We start from the raw sequence: 25,761 nt of genomic DNA, 5'->3' as shown, positions 1-25,761 counted from the left end.
ATTGGGCTATTGATAAGGTAGGACATTTGTAAACCAAGGGAGACTCCTGTCTTGCAGGATTGTGATCTCTGCAAGTTAACTATTTGTTTTTCTTTTAGGGCAGTGGGGGTGCCTGAGGAACGTCACACATATTACTGAGGGGAGTTGGTGGAGAGGGGGTGCAAGGTGCCAGCTTTTGCTTTGTCCTCAGCCAGCCTCCTGCTCCCTCATCATTCCCCCCTGAACAATTTTGACCCTTAAATCTTTAAGGTAGTTGAAGGTGGAAGGTCTCATCTTCTATAAGTTCTTCCTGCTGAAAAGGGGCGTTGAGCTGTCCCTACCTACTTGGGTCAACATTGATCAGTTGAGGAACGTATAGGGGAGTTACGAAAGACGGAGGCAGCTGAATCCAGCGCTGACAGTGAAAAGGTGTCTTTGCGCGTGGTGAGGATCATCTGTTGTGAAGTAATTGCAGTAATGGAGTTTTGGCACCAAGTAGAGAAACATTGAATAGATTAATAAGGCTATAAGAATAAGAAGCCCAAAAAGGGAGATTTTTAATTGTTGGCCATAGTCCTCCTTTAAGCCAGGAACTTAACCAATCACTGGAGAGAGAGAAGGGTCTTGTAGAGCCTTAATCTGTATATTCATATCTTTTATTAGTCCTGTGACATTTTTGTGATATCTGGGATGTACACGCAACATTCTGCTTTGATAATTGCACATGTGCCACCCTGTGCTGTCAGGACATCTAAGGCCATTCTATTTTTAGGACTGTCTTGCATATCTGAGAGACTTCGATATTAAGTAAGGAGATGCTATTTAGTGAATCATTGAGTGCCTTTGCAGTATATTTATTAAGGACTTCTACATGCCACATGATACCCTCTAGTCCCACAGATGGAGCAAAAATGGATGTTAAGTGATCATACCATTTAAAAACAGATCATGTCCATCTTTGCTTTAAATTGGGGAGATTAGCTGGAGTGGTGATGGTTTTAGTAATGGGCCCATGAGTCCAGGCAAATCCTAAGGTAAAGCAACTTATACACCCTGGAGGAAGTCAGGGCCACAGGTTAGTTCCACATATCCAGTGAATTCTATTTGGAGCTGACCATCTAATGCCAGGTCGCCTTACCCAATCAGTAGCAAACCAGTCAGTAGCCTGGAGTATTATTATTTGGGAACACATTTTTAATGATAGCCATCCTAGATGTCGTGTGTTATTTGCCCAAGTATCATATGTATGATTTTTTTGTTCTGGGCATTAAACTGCCTTTCGACTGAGCTGTCCAATAGTGGGTGTGAGCCACAAATATGTATCCCAGATTTGATATATGCCATCCTCAGTATAGCGATAAGGAGGGTTTTGTAACTTAGGCCCATATTTGATTGGGGAGTTATGACTTGACAGCAATCCCCTTTCCTTCCAAATAGCTCCATGAGCATGTAGTACCAGGAAGTCATATTTGGAGTCAGTGTTAATGTTTATTTTTAGGCTTTGGCAATTGCAAAGTGCTAGTGAGCACTATGGCATACCTAGCTTTTCTTATTCTTTTTATGAAAACTATTGTCACCAGTAAACCAACTGTCATTTGTATTTTTAATAGGAGCATCTTAAATCTGGCCAACTAGAGTAAGCAAGACTGATAACTTCTGAACAGTTTTGCTCTATAGAGAAAGAAGTACAATGGTCAGGTTGAGGCATTGGGTACCTAGGTTTAAAGTTTGACAAGATTTTAAGGATTATTTTTGGCATATCTGTAAGTGTAGCCCAGTATTTAATAAATTGGCCTCCATCATCCATTGGTGACCTTTGGCTTTTAAGACAAATCTAGACCTGATGTGAAGTCATTACAGTCAGGGACTGTCCTATAGTGAGCTTTGAGGCTCTTTTTATGAGGAGGACTGTTCTATGCTTCGCTAAAGCATTTGTTTGCAATTGCACTTCAACAGAGGTGACTTCTAGGAAAATATGACTAAAGGATGAAACCATTAAGAAGCCCTTTGAGTCATGATCTCAGGGTCCTGGGATCGAGTCCCGCATCGGGCTCTCTGCTCAGCAGGGAGTCTGCTTCCCTCTCTCTCTCTCTCTGCCTGCCTCTCCATCTACTTGTGATTTCTCTCTGTCAAATAAATAAATAAAATCTTTAAAAAAAAAAAAAAAAAAGAAGCCCTTTGAGTGGTCCAGGCTTAACAATATCCTGTACAGAGGATCATTGGCAAGTGGGAGAAAACTTGTTGAGAGACAAGGGGAGTTCCCATGCATCATCCAATCCAATCGTAAAGAAAGTGGAGTCATCCATTATCTCCACAAGTCCATAGTTAATCCTATGAAGTGCGGTATACTGGCTTTTAGGCAATTTCATATTCCAGCCACACACAAGGTGATAGTTAAGTTATACAGTTGTTGGGGAATCAATCCCATTTTCTAGTTGTTTAATCATGTGCCATGGAGTCTTGTTATTATCCCCTCAGAATAAAAAAACAAGAAGATGGTCTAAATGAGCTATTGTGCAACTTTTCTGAAGTTTACCTCAAATTGTCTAGCTTAAGTAAACAAATATCTAAAGACAATCAAATCTAGAATTTAACATCCATAAAGGTATGTTATTAAAACATAATTTTTCTCTCCAAAATAACCCTCATTTCCAGAGATAGCCAAATCAGGACTAATTTATTTGAGAGACAAGTCCAGTTTTAACAAACTTGGCCTAATTATTTACATAAGCTCAGCAAGAAGAGTGAGTGTGATCATATATATCTTTTAGAATCTGCACTGCTGGAACTTCTTATAAGGAATCTCTAGGTTGAACTTTTAGTAGCGTCTCCAGGCCAGAAGAAGGCTCTCCATGCCATCAAACATGCCTGCAATACCTGCTGATTTGGGCAAATTCCTCTTCCTGAGGCTCTGCACCTACCAGGGAGTGACATTCTTTACTCACCTGGTGAGGCTGCTGAGAACTCTGTAAGCAAGGTCTCAGGCCACAGTTCCAAGTGGCTTTACGGCTCCAGGTTTCATAAAGTCAACCTTAGTTCTTTTAAAATGTCTGGTCATATCTGAGTCTATGCATGTCTTTCTCAAATATGACATTCCAGTCAAAGCCTTGGTAAAATAATCCATGTTTCCAATGGTGTCCTGTTACAAGGAGAACAGATTCTTATTGAACTTATGCAAATGACTGATTGACATGGAAGAAAGAATACTTACTGAGACCTTTTGATTTTCAGGGTGCTCAGATAGAAAAGTTGAATGCTTTGATTTGTTTGCAAATATTTTTACATTTCTGTAAGTCACAGACATCTTAAGAAAAAAGTATCCCTAGTCTGGAAGAGCAAACATTAGAGAACCAGCAATGTTTAAAATAAGACAAAACATTAAGAGACACAACACTATAATCTTGTAGTTCATTTAGTCCCATGTTACTAAATCTGGTGAATTCAGCTTCAGTTAGTTCTGGAAATTCTTACCCATTTCAGTTTTAGGATTTTCAAGTATATCAAATATCTGTATTTGTCTTGAAAGTCCTTTATATGAATCTGCTTGAAGAAAAAACTCATTTTACAAGAGAATTAAAACAATTATAAATGACAAAAACTCAGAATGGATATGGTTAGAGCTGATGAGACAAGAGTTTACAATTTAGCTGGCAAGGAAATCAGGTGATTTCTGTGACACATAACACTTCCATAATTACAATATCAAGTGATGATTTATCAAAACATTAAAACTTTAGGAAATGCATAGAATCTCTTGAATAGTTATAGCATTTACCCAAATGAAACCCAAGGTATATCATTGGTTTAGCAATACTTCATGAGTAACTTAGTATACCAAGGAAAAGCCCGAGTTAAAGAGATTTACAACTTAAATCTTGTCAACATTTGCTAAAATCTTATAAAGTTTTAAAGCACATGCCGAAATATAATTAGGGATATACTTATCCCTGATATAGGCAAAATGAGAAAGTGGTTTTTCTGGACAGGAAAAGAGAAAACCATTTACATTTTCTTCTTCACAGCAGATCAATTAATCTAAGAAAACTTTGTCCTTTTTGAACAGAGAGAATTTCAGTCCTATACCAATGTACCTTTAAAACCCATTCATTTCAATCTTAGTCCGTCCTGACCCTACCTAAAATTCCTCTTCTGAAGATTTCCCTTCACAAACCTTCTACAACTTTCCTTTGCATTCAGGTTTTGTCCCAAGCCATTTCCTTCCAAACAACCATTTCATTTAGGACAAAATTACCTTCTTTTACTTTTAAAAAGATGTATTCTAATTTTTTATTTTTTTACATTTCTTCTACTTTCCTACATACAGAGTTGCTTCTTTTATTTCCATCAGTCTTAGTTACACTTAGCATTTTGTACTCTTAGAAAGACCTTAACCTCTAGTCAGTTATTAACCAATTGTGGATGGTTACAACAGAATTCTTTAGATGCCAATTTATGAATCAGTTAAGCACAAAACACGTTTACCAACAGATTTAAATATTCTTATTTTCTTTGTTGAAAGAAGTCAAAAACACAAACCTACAACCAGTAATTAATGACTTAGCATTTTATCCTGTTTGGTTAAGACCTAGATGTCCATAATTTTTTTTTTTAGATTTTTTTTTTAGATGTCCATAATTTAATTCCAACCAAAACTTTAAAGTTTCAGGTTACCAAAGACTTTGAAAGCTATCTCAGCAATTACCCGTTAAAACTTTGAGACAGACAACCATCAGTTTAGTCATCTCTTTGCTAACGGATTTTAACAAATAGCACGAGCTTATTTGACTTTCAATAAACTTTAAAGTTTCACATTTACTGCTGATAACTTAGAAGGCATGTCTATCTTAATTAAACCAACAGACTTAACTTAGCTCAGATACTGATTTACGTTCCACCTGGGCCCACTCCACTTTGAATATTTACCTGAGACGCGGGTGGAAAGATCCAGAGTGGGGGGTGTTGGGTCCAGGGACTGCTCTTCTTGCTCCTTGACAGTGTGGAGAGGAGGAGCCACTGTGCATGATCTAGAGATTAGTCATGCAGGCTGCATGCACGTTGGTGCAGAAACACGAGAAGGGGGAAACAGAAGAAACAAAGTGCTGCCAGGAGGCAGAGAAAGGACTCCCGGTTTTAGAGCTCATCAGCCCCAAGAGAGGAGCAGATGCCATGCTTTCCCACCAACAAAGGGAAAAGGCTTAGGCAGTCCCTGTCAGGCCAGAGAAAACAGGGAATTTCCCTGAAACAAAGGGAGTTTCGGCAGCTGCTTGGAAATATTCCTTAAGGTCTCTGTCTCGAGTTAGACTAACCCCAGTTGGCTCCAGTTATAGCCATTAACACGGGAAATGAGTGAGGGAGAAGCCCCCACATCTATTAGGAGGAACAGAGAGAGATAAATTCAGAGTCCCCTTTGCTAGGGATGGCCCAGCAACCTGGGTTTACTAGAAGGCTTATTTACGTAATTATCATCCAGTGTGTCAAGAGGAAGTTTACTAGCTGACTCATTAGGGCAAACACATTCTGCAAAGGCTCCTTAGTTCAGGGTCCTGGTGTAGAGCACTGAAGGCCTAGGTGTGAGCAATGAAGGTATCTTAGGTCCACTTGCCCTGTTTGCTGCAGAGGAAATCTAACTGATAGTTCCCTTTGAGGCCATGCAGTGTTAGAGCAGCTCAGTGCTTTCCTAAGTTTTGCAATTCAAATTATTTCCAGTGGGTTAAAAGGCACCCCACGGTAGAGTCCTTGGGAACTGAAGAAGCCTACTGAGGCCATGCTCCCAGAAAAGGAAAGAAGGTCCATTACCAAATCCCCCCTGACTCCTGGGTAGTGTCCCACGCGGGATATGTCAGAGGTTCCTGTCTGTCAAAAGCGACCAGAAGCATCCCTCAACAAAAATCGCTATTGATCACCATCCTGCCTTCCCCAGGAAGGCATTCCTGCTGTAAAAGGCCCTGGAGGGGAGCCGGCGTCCCTCCTCTTCCCCATCGCGTCCTAGGCTGCTGATGGGTGCCTGGTGAATGGACCAAAATACTGTGCCATGCCATGCCATCGTCTGTCCTGAAAATTTCATACTGTTTTGCCATTTTAATCCATGGAAATACTAGAAAAGTTTGGCAAGGGGGAATTACCCAATTTTGTAGCTTTAAGAAGTCTGTAGAAGACACTGACAAGAAATGGTAGAGACTGAAATCCATCATGGTCTATGCGACATTCCAACACATGTGGTCCTTGCAGTCAACTTCCCCAGGAAACGGTCCCTGGTTGTATTTTAATTCAACTTTATTTATAAAGTATTTGAAATTTAAAAACCTGTATATAAAATTTTTTAGCCACAAAACATTTATTTACATATTTATTTATATATGTAATAAATAATAAGTACTGAATTCTATACATCAAGTCCTGTCAACAGGGAAGCAACTCCAAAGCCAGGGCAGGGAGAACTAGAGAACGATGAAGCCCACGGAAAGGGCAGAGTTCTGTTTCCCAGCCGCCCTTCTACCCCAGAGGAGAAGCTCCCCATTAGTGCTTGGGAGTGGATGGTGGGCTCAGAGCCCACAAAGGCTTGAAGGCCTGAGGGGAGTGAGGTGATGCTGGAGGCTGGGTGCTGTGCAGGGGCTTAGGAAACGGGTGCAGCTGGGAAGGGGTGGCAGACCATGACCCAGTGGGGTAACTTGGGTGAGTGCGAGTGGGAGGAGAAAGCAGCAGGTTGCAGGCCCCGGGCACTGCAGGCCCCAAGGTTCTGAAGATGAGAGCACGGGGATCGGGTCATGACATCCTCCAGGGGCATCTACTTGTGCTCATAGCCACTCTGCCTGCCATGTCCCGCACTGGGGTCTCCCATTTCACAGAGTAGTTCCTGCTCAGCGTTGTGTAGGTCCTCAGGGGGTAGTAGCTGTGCATGGGGAGTCGAGGGGGACCGCACTCACTCTTCCATTTGTTATTTCTTTGACATATCTTACCTCCTACCACTGCCCTTAAGGAAGCACTGTTGTTTGACATAGATAGGGTCAAATTTTCAAACGTAGAAGCTCGAGCTTTCCCTGAATGCAAATATTTTGAAATAACTTCATTGTCTAAGATTTCACTTTATTTTTATTTTATTTTTTTGTTTTTCTTGAGAGTACTTTTTGGAAACACACTTTTGTCGGGACTGTAAAGAAAGAAAGCAGGAAGAAAGCACATACACAGACTTATAAGAAGAGGAGCATGTTCTTCACATAGCAAGAATTTTTATGCCTTGACTTCTAACCCAAATAGTAATTCTGAGTAATTTTACATGGAATATGCCTTATTCTGCTCTAAGACCATGATCTAGTTATAGGGATAGAGAAGTGATCTATGTCTCTGTGATTCAGTTGATATTAATACTAGTCTTTGATTCATTTTCATTCTTAAATGCAGCAATTATCTACAATTGATTATAATTAAGTTTTCATTGACCCAAGTGTTGGTTTTCTTCAAGTTTTGAAAGAGATTAGCTTTGACTAATGGTGCTGTAAACTGTCAAGTCAGTTATTCAAAGTTTTAAGATTTCACTTTAATGAAGTTTTTTTTAAAAGAAAGATTTTATGTATTTGAGAGAGAGCGTGAGAGAGAACACACATGACTCGGGAGGAAGGGCGGAGGGAGAGGGAAAAGTAGGGGAGCCCGAGGCAGGGCTGGATCCCAGGACCCCGGGAAAGCATGAGCCAAAGGCAGATGCTTAACTGACTGATCCACCCAGATGCCCCAGAGCTGCTCTTTTAATTCTGAGTCCATCTCCTTAGTGACCATTTGGAGCAAGAGTGCTTTATGTTGACATGTGGGATCCTGATACCATTGAGAGAAGAGAATCAAGCATGTTGGTATAACCTGGAGAAAAGCTTCACCTTTATTGGAAAGCTCTCGACACTGTATCCCTGAAACTCTAATTTCTGAAATGTTAATGTTTGCCACGAAAAGTCTTGTCAAATGGGGATAAGCAAATTTAAACCGATTTCTTTTGCACTAGAGATAATGTGCAGTTCTGTAATATTACTTAAACATAGAGGATCATTGAATCTTTCTGTTGAGGCACAATCCTCCCCTTCCAGCAAAGTATATGTTCTTTGGAATATAATTTAAGAAACACTACTGCAGAGATAATCATGTAGGCTGTTAACTCAGTAAAAATACTTTAAGCTCTTCCAGCTATGTTTTAGAGTTTGGAGATATAGGGATAAAAAATAGTCCCTTCCCTCAAGAAACTCTTGGTTTCGATGGGTGCAATAAAATAAGTGGAGTATACAGTGATAAATGCTGTGCTAGAAGCCGAGATTCTTGGAACCAGTCAATGTTTGAAGTAAGTTTTGGAGAATGAGTACAGTTAATCTGTTGAAGAAGGGGAGAAGGGCTATTTAAGTAATTTAATTTATTTTTTTTAATATTTATTTATTTGAGAGAATGAGAGTGGAAGAGAGAGCAGGAGCAGAGGGGTGGGGCAGAGGGAGAAGGAGCAGCTGACTCCCCACTGAGCAGGGAGCCTGACCTGGGGCTGGATTCCAGGACCCTGGGCTCATGACCTGAGCTGAAGGCAGAAGCTCAGAGGGAACCACCCAGGCCCCCTGAGGAGGGCTATTGTAAAGATAAGGAGCAGCTGGTGAAAGCACTGGCGTGGGGGGTGGGTAATGGGAGTTATGGGGAGGATGGGGAGTGGGGAGGTTGTGGGGGGTGAGTGTACTTATATATGTGCTTAGGTTTAGAGGATCCTTTATAGGTTTCGATTTGGTCCTCCGTTTTACTTCCATGCTTCTGCCCTACAGAAGCATGTGTGCCTGTGTGCCTGATCCCCTCCACCGTGAGGGTATAGAGCATTGTGCTGGTTCAAACCATTCCCACTCGTGTCATTCTTTCCTATAGGGAAAGTACATACTGGTAGTACACTTTCTCATGACTACAGCTGATCACTTGAAATTCCTATTTTCAACAGAAAAACGAGTGGGCATCTCTACTTGATTAAATTTTAAAATATTTATTTGTGTGCCAAACATAGGAGTTGGCACTAAATTTCATAGGGAGTCGGTGCCCAGAGAGTTGTTATAGGTATCCTCTTTGTTGCCAGACTTTTTCAACATAAGCAAATTAAGTAGCTCAGTCTCCAACCTGGGACTCACGTGGGGACTCAAAAGCCCTCCGGTGGGAAGGAGGTAGGCGGTAACTTAGCATCACCCCTCAGATCCTTGCATGTTGGGGAGCCAATGTTGGGAGACTGCCAGGGATTAAGACCACTACATACTTATTTCCTTATTTATATTTTCTGATTTTTCAACGATAAATTGTGTGTTGCTTTGCACATAGTAATTTGTTTCTAGTTAAAATAATAAAATAGCTTTAAGTGTGTTTAAAGATTGGGGCACCTGGGTGGCTCAGTCGGTTAAGTGTCTGCCTTTAGCTCAGGTCAAGATCTCAGGGTCTTGGGATTCTTAGGGTCTGTGATCAAAGGAACAAGACTGACAGAAAGCGAAAGTCAAGCAAAGCTTTATTTCGCGCCAAGCATTGAAAATCAAACTGACCAGTTGGGGCTGTCTCTTATAACGAGGCGATGATGACCAGGACACTGACCCCAAAGACTTCCCTATCCAAAGATTCCCCTTCGTGGCAAGACCACTCCCTGGCGATGCTCATGACGCTCCCAATGACCCCGACGCTATCACTACTCCTCCCCTGCCTCACAGACTAACCTTTATAGAGGTGGTTGAGCCCGGCTCACACACAGGTGGCCAATGAGACTGCAACACACATGGAAAACTGCACAGTCATGCTTGGTCAGCAATACGGGTGGCCAATCGAATTCCAATTCACCACAGCAAATATATGCGCGCCCCACTGATTCGATGTCTCCATCAGGCCTGGCCCGCTCCCATATCTGGGGCCTGCAAGCAAGTTCCTCCTGAAGGGGCAGGGTCAACCCAAGCTCACAACAAAGTGCCTCCCTCTGGCCAACCTGGCCCTTACAGGGATTAAGCCCCATGTTAGGGTCCCTGATCAGTGGAGAGCCTGTTTCTCCTCCTCCCTCTGTCTCTCCACTATAACCTCCCCACAATACTCTCTCTCTCACTCACTATCTCAAATAAAAATCTTAAAAAAAACATGTGTTTAAAGGTTAACAAAGGAAGCTTTCAGCATTAGATAATAAAGTCTAAAATATATAACTCACAAATCTTCCCCATTGTTACAATTTATGTAAGTCTTTTTCAAAAAACAAATCAGCATTATCCATTTAGAGAAATACTTCCCACAAATTGAGCACAAATTCAAGATACCGCTTTTGTGTCACAAGTGATTGATAAAACATGTTAACCATATAATCAGTTCTAAGAGACCAAAAGCTCTGGTGGATAAAACTACACTGGGGACTTGGGATAGGCATGAGTAATATCTCACATTTGGACATAGTGTATTTTCATGAAGCCTAAACAAGAAAAAATTAGTGAGCAGAACCTACCTACACACTTTTTCCTTCTATTTATTCCTCTAATAACTCTTCACATTTTATATAAGAAGATCTGAAGATCTTTTATAACACCAAGAAGCATTAAACTTAAGCATCTTAAAATCTAACAAAAAATTTAAAAACTATACAAAAGGCATTAGCTTATGTGGAGAGAGGGTACAGGCAAACACGTCTGCCTAATTTCCCAAACAGGAAAAAAAATTGGTTATATGATAAAATATATGATATCAGCTGCATAAATTCTGAAGTCTGTCGTTTTCTGCTATAATAGCATGAAACATGATTTTTCCTCCAAATTTTTAAAAATTGAACCTTTGTCATAGCAGAACTAATACTGGCAATTTGCCATTCTAACTAGTGAGGGCTGTGTTTCCATATCCATGAAGATTTTACACCAGGCTTCACATTAGTTGAACCACTAATTTCTTATCATCGCTGTCATTTCATATTTTTTCCAACTGATTATGGCTTTTTAGCTAATTGTGATTATTTCAAAATAAGAAAAAAAGTCTCCCTTTTGTTCTTCTTCTTGAAAATCCTTTAGCTACCAAGTTCTCCAAATACCTTTCTATTTTGTCTCATTTCCTTACTTCTGACACCTCTACCTTTGTCAGCACCTAGTTCCTAATTTCTAGGAGTTACATAGACATAACATCTCAGGTTTAAGAACAGTTGGTCTTTAACATACTTTCAGGACTGTGAAGGGTGGCGAAATTTGAGGTGAGAGCCTAAAATTATTTCTGCAGCACAAAAAGGATAAAACATGAAGGATAATCTCATCAAGTGAAATGTATTCACTTAAACACAGTAAGATGGCAGCTCCAGAGAGGCTCTCACTATACATCTGTTTCCTTGAGAGTTCATGTGATGTACACTTAAAAAAAAAATATTTTATTTGTTCATTTGCCAGAGAAAGCAGAGCACAAGCAGGGGGAGCAGCAGGCAGAGAGTCCGATGCGGGACTCAATCCCAGGACCCTGGGAATTGTGACCTGAGCCAAAGGCAAATGCTTAACTGACTGAGCCATCCAGGTGTCCCACACATACTTTTCTTTTGGAATTTTGGCCATATCTCTTTACACCCAGGACCTATTCAGGAGATGCCCATCTATCACAAAAACATCCTGATTTATCTGATCACTTGGTAAGTTCACAGGATAACATAAGAGAAACAAAGGTTCTGGAAAATGGGAGATTTTTCACTTCTTTGTAACAACAAACAATCTATTTCATTATTTTTAACTCCCCAAAATGACTTCATCTGATTACTAATGGTACAATTCTCCCCAAGGGAAAATAAGAACACGGTCACACACTTTACATGGTCCTAACTCATAATTAATGGAACCTGTGGCTTTTACTTGTGCGAGCATGGTGAGTAAAGAATTTGGCAAGGATGCGATTAACTACCAGAGAAAGTATTTTTTTAATATAGGAGAAGATATTTAATTTCACTCCATATTAATTAATGAAAATGCCAATTACAGCTCCATTATAGTACGTCTTTTAAAATCTGACATAAAAACATCAACATTCTAAAGACTGGTTTTGCAGTATGGCATTTCCTCAAGATGTTAAAAATAACGACCCAATGACCCAGCAATTGCACTACTAGGTATTTATTCCTAAGATACAAATGAAGTGAGAAGAAGCTCCATGCCCAGTGCGAGGCTTAAACTCATAACACAAGATCAAAAGTAGTAGTCTCTAACAAATGAGCCAGCCAAGGGCTCCTACTTTGGTTAATTCTTTTTTTTTTTTTTTTAAGATTTTATTTATTTATTTGACACAGAGAGATATCACAAGTGGGCAGAGAGGCAGGCAGAGAGAGAGAGGAGGAAGCAGGCTCCCTGCTGAGCAGAGAGACTGACGTGGGGCTCGATCCCAGGACCCTGGAATCATGACCTGAGCCAAAGGCAGAGGCTTTAACCCACTGAGCCACCCAGGCACCCCTACTTTGGTTAATTCTTAAAATCATTAGCCAATGAAATAGGAATGTAATAGGAATAGCAAATGTAATAGGAATCTGGCAAGTTTGGGGGAAGCTGGTTTCGTATTAGCTGTTGTCATGGGTCTACTCCCATTCCTGTCTGTCTGCTTCACCCACAATATCAGGTATAGTCCAGTTGTAATTACTGGATCAAGCACCACATTAAAAGGATTTTCTGTAAACTCTCAGTATACAGCACATACATATATATGAGACACACAGCCCATCTTGTTTGCATTTTACTTGATTTTTTTTTCAACTGCATCATACCATTCTTTTTTTTTTTTTTTTAAAGATTTTATTTACTCTTTGGCAGAGAGAGAAGGATCACAAGTAGGCAGAGAGGCAGGCAGAGAGGAGGGGGAAGCAGGTTCCCCGCTGGGAAGTGAGCCCAATGCAGGGCTCCATGTGGGGCTTGATCCCAGGATCCTGGGATCATGACCTGAGCCGAAGGCAGAGGCTTTAGCCCACTGAGCCACCCAGGCACCCCGCATCATACCATTCTTTAATATTGATCTTTCTGGTGAAATCTGTACCGTCCAATTTGTGCCTTCCCTAAGTAGCTGCCAGAAACTGCCAACTTCTGTTAACAAAAGTGTAGCTTAAAAAGTTCTTCACTCTTTTGCCAAATAGATACACAGATATCAAAACAATAACCATTTACAAATTATAATGGAAAAATATGCTATCACAGTAGAAAAATGAAAGAGCCCAAATATAAATATATCAAGAAGTATGCAAAAAATGCAGGATTTATATAAATAAAAAGACTACCCAGAAGCTCATAAGACTTAAGTTGAAAGACATAACATGTATCTAGATACATTGAAATGGAAAGACATAAGACTTAAAAAATTGAGAGACATAACATGTATCTAGATATACTGATTCAAGATTTATTCTGTGAAGGTTAATTCTCTTAAACCAAATTGCAGACAGATTCTCACTGTTTTAATTTGGTATATTGATGAAAAATTCATCTCAAATAATGTAGAGGTAAATATTGCCAATACTGAAAGAGAAGATTAAGAAAGGGGACAATGGACCTGTAATGGATTTTTTTAAAAAAAGATTTATTTATTTGACAGACAGAGATCACAAATAGATGGGGGTGGTGGTGGTGTCGGGGGTGTGGGGAGGGAAGCAGAATCCCTGCTAGGCAGAGAGCCTGATGCGGGGCTCAATCCCAGGACTCTGGGATGTACCTGTAATGGATATTAGAACATATTTTATAAAGAGGTTAAAAATAGTACAGTAGGGATACAAGAAGAGTACTAGTCAATTGAACAGAATGTAAAACCGAGAAACAGGGAAAAAAACACCTGAGAATTTAATTAACGATGAAATGGTATTTTAAACTAGGTAAGAAAAGATGGATTAGTTATGACAAGCAAATAACCTTTTTTTTTTTTTTTTTGGTTCTTTAATGTTGGGATACCTGTGTGACTGACTCAGTGTTACTCTGATTCTTCACTTCAGCTCAGGTTATGAAGTCAGGGTCCTGAAATCATACCCTCCCCTCTGCCCTTGGGGTGGAGCCTGTTTAAGAGTCTCCTTTCTTGGGACGCCTGGGTGGCTCAGTTGGTTGAGCAGCAGCTGCCTTCAGCTCGGGTCATGATCCCAGTGTCCTGGGATCGAGTCCCACATTGGGCTCCTTGCTCGGCAGGGAGCCTGCTTCTCCCTCTGCCTCTGCCTGCCATTCTGTCTGCCTGTGCTCACTCGCTCTCTCTCTCTCTGACAAATAAATAAATAAAATCTTAAAAATAGAAGAGTCTCCTTTCTCCCTCTCCCATTGCCCCACTCCCCAGTATCTCCACACTCTAAGAAACAAAACAAACCTTAAATGTTGTACCATGCTCCAAAATAAAGCTTAAAGATTTAATTGGGAAATAACGCAAAAAATAAAAGTAAAGAAAATGTAAGTGTAAGGCTGGGCCTAATGGGAGCATTAAGAGGCAGGCAGAAATACGTTTTCCTCTGGAGGACGTGACTGGTTTTCCCCTCATAAGTTTGCGTTTGATGATACACACCGCCAAGTCTCTGACCATGAAAACAGATTTTTTTTTTTAAAGATTTTATTTATTTATTTGTCAGAGAGAGAGTGAATGAGAGCGAGCACAGGCAGACAGAGTGGAAGGCAGAGTCAGAGGGAGAAGCAGGCTCCCTGCGGAGCAAGGAGCCCGATGTGGGACTCGATTCCAGGACGCTGGGATCATGACCTAAGCCGAAGGCAGCCGCTTAACCAACTGAGCCACCCAGGTGTCCCAAAAACAGATTTTTTAAAAACGTTTATTTTTTTGACAGACAGGGAGAGGGAGAGACAGAGAGAGAAAGAAAAAAAAAAGAGAGAAAAAAAAAAGAAAGAAAAGAGAGAAGCCCTTCTCCCGTTGAGATGGGAGCCCGACCTGTGTTCCACCCCAGGGCCCCAAGATCATGCCCCAGGGAAGGCAGGCGCCGAACTGAGCCACCCAGGCATCCAGGCACCCCTGTAAACGACTTTTTATTGCGGCATCTGCTCAATTCCACGGAGACCGGCTAAGACCCGGAGTCATATAGAAGAGGAATAAACTAAAGAAGAGCATTTTTTAGGGACATTTTCTGGGGGAGGAGGCATTCAGCATCCTTAAGTTTTGTGCCCTCTAGCCCCAGTAGTATATAAGGACTGCTTTTCCACACCGGCGACTCTAATCTCTGCAGATACTTTAGAATGGGTCAGCCAACTCCCACTGACGTTTGAAGGGAACCCTCCCGGCTACACAAGCGATCACTGAGATTTGAGAGGCTTGGGCCTCGCACATGCGCTTTGGGCACATTTAATCACGGCCCTGTATGCTCAAGCGCAGGCGCAGGCGCAGCGACGCGGGTTTCAGAGGGGCGCAAGCGCATTTGTGCTGGAAGTCACCGCCTGGTTACGGTTATTTTGTGCTGGAAGATTACGAACCGCGTACCTTTGCTGCTGTGATGTAGTGGCGAGGTCGGTTTGGCTTATCTCTAGCGCTAGTGTTGGCGTCTAGAGGCGGCGAAAAGCCGAGCGGAAAGTGGAGTGTTGGTGAAGCCTCTAGGCTTTGCGATGAAGAAGTTTTTTGGTTTCGGGGCTGGGAAGGGGCGTTCATCCCCGACCTTTCGCACCGAGCCGATGAATGGCTTGCGGGCCCGGGCTGACAAGAATGAAGAAGTCAACAAGTCGCAGCGCGGGTACGACGTCCGCGTGAAAGATCTCAAAAAGATCCACCGAGCTGCCGCCGTGGGCGACGTAGCGAAAATGCAGCGGTTGCTACTGCTTGGGAAAGACGTGAATAAAAGAGACAAGATGAAACGGTAATAGGGACTTGGAAGCCGGCGGCGCCAGACGGCGGGGAGGCGTGGGGGGACCGGGAGAAACGCGTACCTTCCCGGGCTCAGCCTGTGGAGCGGAGCGGTCCTGTCACCGAGGGCGCTTGGCGGCCTTCCCTCCTGAGGCGGGCAGCAAGGGGTCTAGCGCCCAGGCCGGCTGTCTGAGCAGCAAAACAAAATCCTCAGCTGCCTTTGGCCCCATCGTAAGTGTCCGTATAGGTCACTTAAGAGACAGCTTTGACGTGATTGAACCACATTTCAGTAGTGATAGAAAAGAAATGAAGTATATAAAGTATTTTACTTTATTTTTTAAGATTTTATTTATTTGACAGAGAGAGGGAGGGAACACAGCAGAGGGAGTGGGAGAGGTGGAAGCAGCCCCCCCACCCCCAGCAGAAAGCCCGATGTGGGGCTTGATCTTAGGATCCTGAGATCAGGACCTGAACCCAAGGCAGATGCTGAATGACTGAGCCACCCAGGCGCCCCCAGTATTTTATTTTTAATGGGCATCTTTTTATACAATAATGTTATAAAAAAAGGTCTATTCCCATAATAGATCAGCTTCTGGGCTACAAATTGCTTCGATAAAATCCAATATATAATTTATATCTGTGTCCACTCTGTATGTTATTTACTGACTGGCTGTCGAGGGAAATTTTGAATTGGGAAGATGGTTCTGTTCGTGATTAGGAAGACGTATTTCTCAAAATGTGTATTCTTCCTGTATTTATGGACATTCCATAAAGCAAATAAAGTCATCATGGTTTTAAGAATTTTGGGTTTCACCTGCTCTCTTTTATCATTGTGATGACATTAAGCAAATTTTTGGAATCACTATAGTGTACACCTGAGAGTAATAGAACATTGCATGTTAGCTGGAATTAAAATAAAAACTTAAAAAAAATTTTTAAAAAGGTTTTATTTATTTGACAGAGAGATCACAAGCAGGCACAGAGGCGGCCAGAGAGAGAGAGGGAAGCAGGCTCCCCGCTGAGCAGAGAGCCCGATGCGGGGCTCGATCCCAGGACCCTGAGATCATGACCTGAGCCAAAGGCAGCGGCTTAACCCACTGAGCCACCCAGGCACCCCAAAACTTAAATTTTTATAGGTAGACAGATTCTCCCTTCCAGATACCAAATGTATCTTAAATTTCCACAAATTACACGGTTACTAATAGCTGAAAAAAGACAGATGAATGAATGGGGCATAGTAGAAAATGCCAAACACCCAAATATGGTGACATTTCATTTTTGTAGGAAAAGGTGAATCATTCATAAGTGGTGGAGAAATATCTGCTTTTTATTTATTTATAATAGTATTAAATACTAATATTGATAATTGGTAATTCTTGATTTTCATATGATCTAAAAATCTAAATATCTGGGGTGCCTGGGTGGCTCAGTGGGTTAACCCTCTGCCTTTGGCTGAGGTCATGATCTCAGGGTCCTGGGATCGGGCCCTGCATTGGCTCTCTGCTCGGTGGGGAGCCTGCCCTCCTCTCTCTCTCTTTCTACCTGCTTCTCTGCCTGCTTGTGATCTCTGTCAAATAAATGAAATCTTTTTTTTTTAAAGATTTTATTTATTTATTTGATAGAGATAGATCACAAGTAGGCAGAGAGGCAGGCAGAGAGAGAGGAGGAAGCAGGTTCCCTGCTGAGCAGAGAGCCCGATGCGGGACTCGATCCCAGGACCCTGAGATCATGACCTGAGCCGAAGGCAGCAGCTTAACCCACTGAGCCACCCAGGTGCCCAAATAAATGAAACCTTAAAAAAAAAAATCTAAATATTTAATAAAATGAGAAAAATAATTTCATTTATCATTTAATATAATGTATATAAAAATATATAACAAAATATATAAATATATATTTATAAGATATATAAAACATAAATATATAAACATATATAAAATACATAATGTATAAAAATAAAACTGTTCCCGTTTATTTGAATCCTGCGCTTCCTTTGGCTTAAAGTTTCTTGAAAATCAGAGTGAAGAATTACTTAAAAAGAATTCTTTCTTATTTTAGTCCTCTTTTCCCATAATTCTTTCAGAACTAAAATTTATTTAAATGCAAACCATGTGACCAGAACTGCAGTCAAACTGTTGTATGTACATAACATCATTTCATTTAATGTAAGGCACCATAGATTGTGTGATGCCCCACCATTTTATATACGAATAAGAAATCTTAAAAAATTCTCCCAGTTATAGTTGTAAGAGATTTTTAATTGCAAATCGCATTCTAATGTCAGAGATATTAAAAGGTAACAAAATGACCCTCCTAGAATCATTGAAATATAGTATTCTTATGAATCCTTAAAACGTATCTGAGAAGTAGGCATAATTGGATCACTTTACCTAATTGGAGTGTTGTCTTTGTACGATAGTAGCAAAAGTAATAGTTATAATAATAATATGTAACAAACTTTGCATAGATCCTCATTTAGCATGGTGCCGAGGTCTTGTGAGATAACTATTCTTTATTTTAATTAGTTTTTAGTAATCTCTATAGCCAACATGGGGCTTGAATTCATGACCCTTGAGATCAAGAGTCACATGACCTTCAAACTGAGCAGGGCAGGGGACACGAGATAACTATTTTTATCTCCATTTTTTTGATGAGGAAATTGAGGATAAGGCTGAGGGATAACTATTAAGTGACAGAGTTAAGTAGGATTTAAACCCAGGTTGAGCTGAATCCTGAGGTCATGCTCTACCTGGTCAGATAGCCTGCTCTTTTACTAGTATGGTGATAATCACTAATACATATTGTTCTTTCTTCAAAAGAAAACGAAATCTTTGTTTTTGAGTCAAAGGAATAAGATGCTATTTAAAATTTACAATTACATGAATTAATTCCATGTTTTGAAATAGTGCACTATAATTTCCTAAAATGTTTTTTCACTTTCATAGGACGCCTCTCCATCTGGCCTGTACCATCGGCCATGCCGACATGGTGACTCTTCTTGTAGAGAGGAAATGCCAGCTTAACCTCTGTGATAGAGAATGTAAGACTCCTCTAATGAAGGTGTGTGGTAGCAGCTGTGTCTGCCTGAGATGGATATGATTTAATTACTTAGTATGAAAATCTATTGCAATTAAGTGTAACTAATTGTTTGTAGCAGGCTTGCTTTTAATTCCCAGAATTTACACTCTGTTTCTTGGGATACTACTGACAGGCTGTACAATGCCAGGAAGAGGCATGTGTAACTATTCTTTTAGAACACGGTGCTAATCCACATCTCACGGATAACTTTGGCAATACTGCCCTCCACTATGCTGTTGCTGGTGAGAACACATCAATAGTAGAGAAGCTGATTTTATTCCATGCAAATATTGAAGCAAGAAACAAGGTATGTCAACTTTATTTATAAGGTATTTGAAATTTTAAAACCTGTATATAAATTTTTTTAGCCACAAAACATTTATTTACATATTTATTTATATATATAATAATAAATACTGAATTCTATACATCAAGTCCTGTCAACAGGGAAACAACTCCAAAGCCAGGGCAGGGAGGACTAGAGAACTATGAAGGCCACGGAAAGGGCAGAGTTCTGTTTCCCAGCCGCCCTTCCACCCCAGGAGGAGAATCTTCCCATTAGTGCTTGGGAGTGGATGGTGGGCTCAGAGCCCACAAAGGCTTGAAGGCCTGAGGGGAGTGAGGTGATGCTGGAGGCTGGGTGCTGTGCAGGGGCTTAGGAAACGGGTGCAGCTGGGAAGGGGTGGGAGACCATGACCCAGTGGGGTAACTTGGGTGAGTGCGAGTGGGAGGAGAAAGCAGCAGGTTGCAGGCCCCCGGCACTGCAGGCCCCAAGGTTCTGAAGATGAGAGCACGGGGATCGGGTCATGACATCCTCCAGGGGCATCTACTTGTGCTCATAGCCACTCTGCCTGCCATGTCCCGCACTGGGGTCTCCCATTTCACAGAGTAGTTCCTGCTCAGCGTTGTGTAGGTCCTCAGGGGGTAGTAGCTGTGCATGGGGAGTCGAGGGGGACCGCACTCACTCTTCCACTTGTTATTTCTTTGACATATCTTACCTCCTACCACTGCCCTTAAGGAAGCACTGTTGGTTCACATAGATAGGGTCAATTTTTCATACGTAGAAGCTTGAGCTTTCCCTGAATGCAAATATTTTGAAATAACTTGTCTAAGATTTCACTTTATTTTTATTTTTTAATTTTTTTTTCTTGAGCGCACTTTTTGGAAATACATTTTTGTAGGGACTGTAAAGAAAGAAAGCAGGAAGAAAGCTTATATACAGACTTATAAGAAGAGAAGCATGTTCTTCACATAGCAGGAATTTTTATGCCTTGGCTTCTAACCCAAGTAGTAATTCTGAGTAATTTTACATGGAATATGCCTTATTCTGCTCTAAGACCATGATCTAGTTAGAGAAGTGATCTATGTATGATTCAGTTGATATTAATACTAGTCTTTGATACATTTTATTCTTAAATGCAGCAATTATCTACAATTGGTTTTAGTTATTAAGTTTTAGTTAACCCAAGTGTTGGTTTTCTTCAAGTTTTGAAAGAGGCCGGCTTTGGCTAACAATGCTGTAAACTGTCAGGTCAGTTATTCAAAGTTTTAAGATTTCACTTTAATGAACCTTTTTAAAAGAAAGATTTTATGTATTAGAGAGCGTGAGAGAGAACACACATGAGTCGGGAGGAAGGGCAGAGGGAGAGGGAAAAGTAGGGGAGCCGGATGCAGGGCTGGATCTCAGGATCCTGGGAATCTGACCTGCGCCAAAGGCAGATGCTTAACTGACTGATCCACCCAGATGCCCCAGAGCTGCTCTTTTAATTCTGAGTCCATCTCCTTAGTGACCATTTGGAGCAAGAGTGCTTTATGTTGACATGTGGGATCCTGATACCATTGATAGAAGAGAATCAAGCATGTTGATATAGCCTGGAGAAAAGCTTCACTTTTATTGGAAAGCTCTTGACACTGTATCCCTGAAACTCTAATTTCTGAAATGTTAATGTTTGCCACGAAAAGTCTTGTCAAATGGGGATAAGCAAATTTAAACCGATTTCTTTTGCACTAGAGATAATGTGCAGTTCTGTAATATTTCTTAAACATAGAGGATCATTGAATCTTTCTGTTGAGGCACAATCCTCCCCTCCCAGCAAAGTATATGTTCTTTGGAATATAATTTAAGAAACATTATTGCAGAGATAATCATGTAGACTGTTAACTCAGTAAAAATACTTTAAGCTCTTTTAGCTATGTTTTAGAGTTTGGAGATATAGAGGGAAAAAATAGTCCCTTCCTTCAAGAAGCTCTTGGTTTTGATGGGTGCAATAAAATAAGTGGAGTATACAGTGATAAATACTGTGATAGAAGCTGAGATTCTTGGAACTGGTCAATGTTTGAAATAAGATTTGGAGAATGAGTACAGTTAATCTGTTAAAGTGGTGGAGGAGGGCTATTTAACTTAATTTAATTTATTTTATTTTTTTAAAAAAATATTTTTTTATTTGAGAGAGTGAGAGTGGGAGAGAGATAGTGAGCAGAGGGGTGGGGCAGAGGGAGAAGGAGAAGCTGACTCCCCACTGAGCAGGGAGCCTGACATGAGGCTGGATCCCAGGACCCTGGGCTCAGGACCTGAGCTGAAAGCAGAATCTCAGACTGAGCCACCCAGGCCCCTGAGGAGGGCTATTGTAAAGAGAAGGAGCAGCTGGTGAAAGCACAGGGGTGAGGGGTAGTGGGGGGTGGGGGAGGATGGGGGAGGGGAGTGTGGGGGGGTGAGAGTACTTATTTATGTGTTTAAGTTTAGAGGATTCTTTATAGGTTTTAAAATTCAGTATGGAAATATGTAATTTTATAAATTATAAATTGTTTTTACACTTTTACAGTTCGAACTCACACCTTTTTTGCTTGCTGTAAATGAAAACAAACACCAAATGGTGGAATTGTTAATTGGAAAAAAAGCAGATGTACATGTGGTTGATAAGTCGAAAAGGTATAGTAGTTGTTTTTTTTTAAACCTTATATTGTTCTAGGATGGTAATAATTTAGTCAGAAGGATTAACTTAATAAGAAGAGGATTAATTTATAATTATATAGTGAAAAATGTCGACATGTCATCAGTTAGGCAGAAAGCAATTATTCTGATGGGGCAACATGAAGAACAGTATACGCAGAATTTATATTCCTTCCTATTATTGACTGATGTGATCTGTAGTCCTTTTTTTTTTTTTTGCCATGTGATTTTATGTTAGCTAAATGGGTTTCATTAGTTTTATTACAAAGTGTGGACTCCTTTTATTTTATGAAACAATACTGAACTTCTTAACCCCTTTATAGTTTTTTTGGAAACGTCTATTTCATACATATTTTCCTTAAAAGATGCATATTAAACATAAATAGGAGTTGTTTTATCTTTTGAATGATTCCTTGCTTTATTTATTTATTTTTAAAAAAGATTTTATTTATTTATTTGACAGACAGAGATCACAAGTACAAGTAGGTAGAGAAGCAGGCTCCCTGCTGAGCAGAGAGCCTAATGTGGGGCTCAATCCCTGGACCCTAGGATCATGACCTGAGCCGAAGGCAGAGGCTTTAACCCACTGAGCCACCCAGGCACCCCTAATTCCTTACTTTTTTTTTCTTTTTTTTTAAAGATTTTAGTTATTTATTTGACAGAGAAAGATCGCAAGTAGGCAGAGAGGCAGGCAGAGAGAGAGGAGGAAGCAGGCTCCCTGCTGAGCAGAGAGCCCGATGCAGGACTCGATCCCTGGACCCTGAGATCATGACCTGAACCGAAGGCAGCGGCTTAACCCACTGAGCTACCCAGGCGCCCTATTTCTTACTTTAAATTGCCTTTTTTTTTTTTTTAAAGAATGCTGATGTTAGATGATCCCTAAGTGATTATTAATTACTATTATCAGATAGTGTGGGCTTATCATCCTTTTTCATGTTGCATATATATATATATATGGGATATATATATATATGGAATATACATATATGGAAAAAATATATTTTTCCATTGGTAAGGGTGAAGGATGAAAGATAACTTTAATTGAATTGATTTTACTTTTAATGAGGACAAATCATTGGTGGGTGATAAAGAGAAAAAAGATGGACTTTAGATAGACACAAGACTAGGTTTAATTCCTTTCCTACTTGCTGGGTATGTGACTCTGGAAACATTATTTATCATCACCAGATACGTTCTCTGATATGAAAAGGAGGATAATAGATCCTTCAATGGTTGTTGTGTGTAAATAATATCTTATATATATAGTATTTAATTTAATGCCTTACACATGCTTATCTTATCATTAATTGCAACTATGACTCTTTTATTACTGTTAGTATGAATACTGTTATTTTGAGACTGCAAATAGCTTTTTTGTTTTCTTTCTTTTTTTTTTTAAGATTTTATTTTTTGAGAGAGAGAGCATGGGCAGGGCAAGGGGTTAGAGCAGGGAGCCAGACGTGGGGCTCAATTCCAGGACTCTTAAGTTCATGACTGAGCTGAAGGCAGACGCTTCAATGACTGAGCCACCCAGGCACCCCTGCAAATAACTTTTTATACAGACCTGTCCTCTAGAAGGCTTGGAAGTATACTGAATCAGCTTAAGGAAGAAACGGGGAATTCTTTTTTAAAAGAATTTAGCAACTTTTTACACAGACCTGTCCTCTAGAAGGCTTGGAAGTACACTGAATAGCTTAAGGAAGAAATGGGGAATTCTTTTTTAAAAGAATTTAGCATAGTTTCTTGTTCATCAGATGACTTTAAATTAGCAACTTCTACTATCATACCCAGGTGGGACAAGAGGCTTCTTTTTTGTCCTTTAATTTTAGCCATGGAGGGAATTTACAAAGATAAACACTTGAATATGTTAATGGTCAATTCTGTACCGGCAGGCAAGATATTAACCTGGTAAAGTATGTGAAATTTGCTGTTTAGATACCTCTGAGTTCCTAAGGGTGAAGTTATGTCTCTGTTATTTTAGAACAGCCCTCATGCTTGCTGCAACTTCTAAATCTCCAGATGTAGTCAGGCTTCTTCTTCAGCAAGGTGTTAATACCTCTTCTCGAGATGAATGTGGATGGACAGCAGAAGACTATGCTGTTTTTGGTGGATTTGATGTGTAAGTGTGTACATTAAAATGTTAGTTATCACTAGACTGAAGTTTAAAATAATTTAACTCTTAGTTCTTTTTTTTTTTTTTTAATAAAGATTTTATTTATTTATTTGACAGAGAGAGATCACAAGTAGGCAGAGAGGCAGGCAGAGAGAGAGAGGAGGAAGCAGGCTCCTGCTGAGCAGAGAGCCCGATGCGGGACTCGATCCCAGGACCCTGAGATCATGACCTGAGCCGAAGGCAGCGGCTTACCCACCGAGCCACCCAGGCGCCCTAACTCTTAGTTCTTATGTAGTGGTTGAGAGTTCATAGTTTGATTTGGGCAACGTTGGGATGGCAGTGAGTTAGCCCACGTCATTTGCCAGAAACCAAGACAAAGGCTAGACTAGTTAGCAATAACAACGGGTGCAGGATTCTTTATCTCAGGACTATTGAGACATTTATCTTTAGGGTTATCTTTACTGTATTTGTGTCATTCCAAGGATAACTGTTATGCATGGGGTACAAAGAATGTTACCTTTGGGGTTTTTTTTCCTTCCTGTTTCCCTCCCTCCTTCCCTCTCTTCCTCCCTTCCTTTCTTTGTAGATTTTATTTATTTATTTCAGAGATGGGCAGGGTAGGGACAGAGGAAGAAGCAGATTCCCTGCTGAGCAGGGAGCCTGACATGGGGCTCAATCCCAGTCCCCCAAGACCGTGACCTGAGCTCAACGCAAATGCTTAACCAAGTGCCAAGTGAGCCACCTGGGTGCCCCAACATCCGACATCTTCTTTTTTTTTTTTTTTCCTAACTAGTTACTTGGGTCTTGAGATGTTCAGTTTAGTAGAAAACCTTTCCCTTGAGGGTTATCTCCTATACTTTCCCGCTTGAATTTTCCAAGAACCTAAGGAGTTCCCTAAGACCAAAGAGACCATCCTCTTTGGCAAGTCATTTGGAGGGAAAAAAAGGACATTCTTATCGATCCCTTGTTTCCTTTGATTCTGTTGCTGCAACATTGCTGTGTAGCACCTTGGTGACTCAGTGGTTATGCGACTGTCTTTGGCTCAGGTCATGATCCTGGAGTCCCAGAATCGAGTCCCCCAGCTGGCTCCCTGCTCAGCAGGGAGTTGTCTTCTCCCTCTGAACCTCCCCGCTCTGTTTTCTCTCTCCCTCTCTCATGCTCTCACTCAAATAAATAAATAAATAAATATCTTTAAAAAAAGAAAGAAAAATGAAGATTTTATTTTTTGAGAGAGAGAGTGAGAGCATGAGCAGGGGGAGGGCTTAAAGCAGGGAGCCAGACGTGGGGCTCAATTCCAGGACTCCAAGATCATGACGGAGCTGAAGGCAGACACTTAAATGACTGAGCCACCCAGGTACCCCTGCAAATAACTTTTTATACAGACCTGTCCTCTAGAAGGCAATTTTTTTTTTTCCTGCCGTCTGGTTATGATTGACCTTTGCTCCCAGGAAGCCCTAGCTGATCCGCATTCCTGTCTTCATGGTGACTCACAATGAGACTTCAAAGTTACAACATTTTTTAGTTTACAACATATGCTTATATGCTCAGCTGCTATTCTGTCCGCTGGGCCCCCTGACTTTAGCCACACACACCCTTCCCTTCACACTCAAAAGTCTTACGTGAAGCCCATATGTTCGTGCAGACCTTCATAATGAAGTACCACTTGAGGATTTTGCTTGTCTATCACGCTAGCAGATGATAGTTGGGACCCTTCTAAGCTCTTAAAGAGGTTCAAATAATGCTACAGGAAGAGCCTGGACTTTCCTTTCTCCTTTGTTACTAGGCCTGTATCTCAAGCCTGCTTTAAATCCTGTGGAGTGCCTTTTCTTATGAGGTGATGAAAGGTCTCATACTGACCTTCCCAGAGTGGTGGGCGTCA

General features: G+C 40.8%; 1 protein-coding gene across 9 annotated transcripts in view; it reads left to right on the top strand.

Annotated features, from left to right (window-relative positions):
* Window positions 1-25,761, top strand: part of LOC101678988 (ankyrin repeat domain-containing protein 26) — a 173,857-nt gene that overhangs the window by 2,815 nt on the left and 145,281 nt on the right. For 2 of the 9 annotated variants that reach the window (XM_045084947.1, XM_045084944.1), the window contains exons 1-5: window positions 15,287-15,754; window positions 18,687-18,801; window positions 18,953-19,126; window positions 21,642-21,748; window positions 23,751-23,888. In XM_045084947.1, coding sequence (XP_044940882.1) covers window positions 15,507-15,754; window positions 18,687-18,801; window positions 18,953-19,126; window positions 21,642-21,748; window positions 23,751-23,888 — 782 coding nt within the window. In that variant the 5' untranslated portion in view covers window positions 15,287-15,506. Of the gene's footprint in view, window positions 1-15,282; window positions 15,755-18,686; window positions 18,802-18,952; window positions 19,127-21,641; window positions 21,749-23,750; window positions 23,889-25,761 lie in introns of those variants that run through there. The other 7 variants (XM_045084945.1, XM_045084950.1, XM_045084951.1 and 4 more) reach the window with 7 other exon arrangements.

The sequence above is a fragment of the Mustela putorius genome, unplaced genomic scaffold (genome assembly GCF_011764305.1).
Source record: "Mustela putorius furo isolate JIRA1106 unplaced genomic scaffold, ASM1176430v1.1 tig00000827_pilon_pilon_pilon, whole genome shotgun sequence".
Lineage (NCBI taxonomy): Eukaryota > Metazoa > Chordata > Mammalia > Carnivora > Mustelidae > Mustela > Mustela putorius.
Note: the sequence above shows the minus strand (reverse complement) of the source record. Positions and strands in the feature narration are given on the sequence as shown.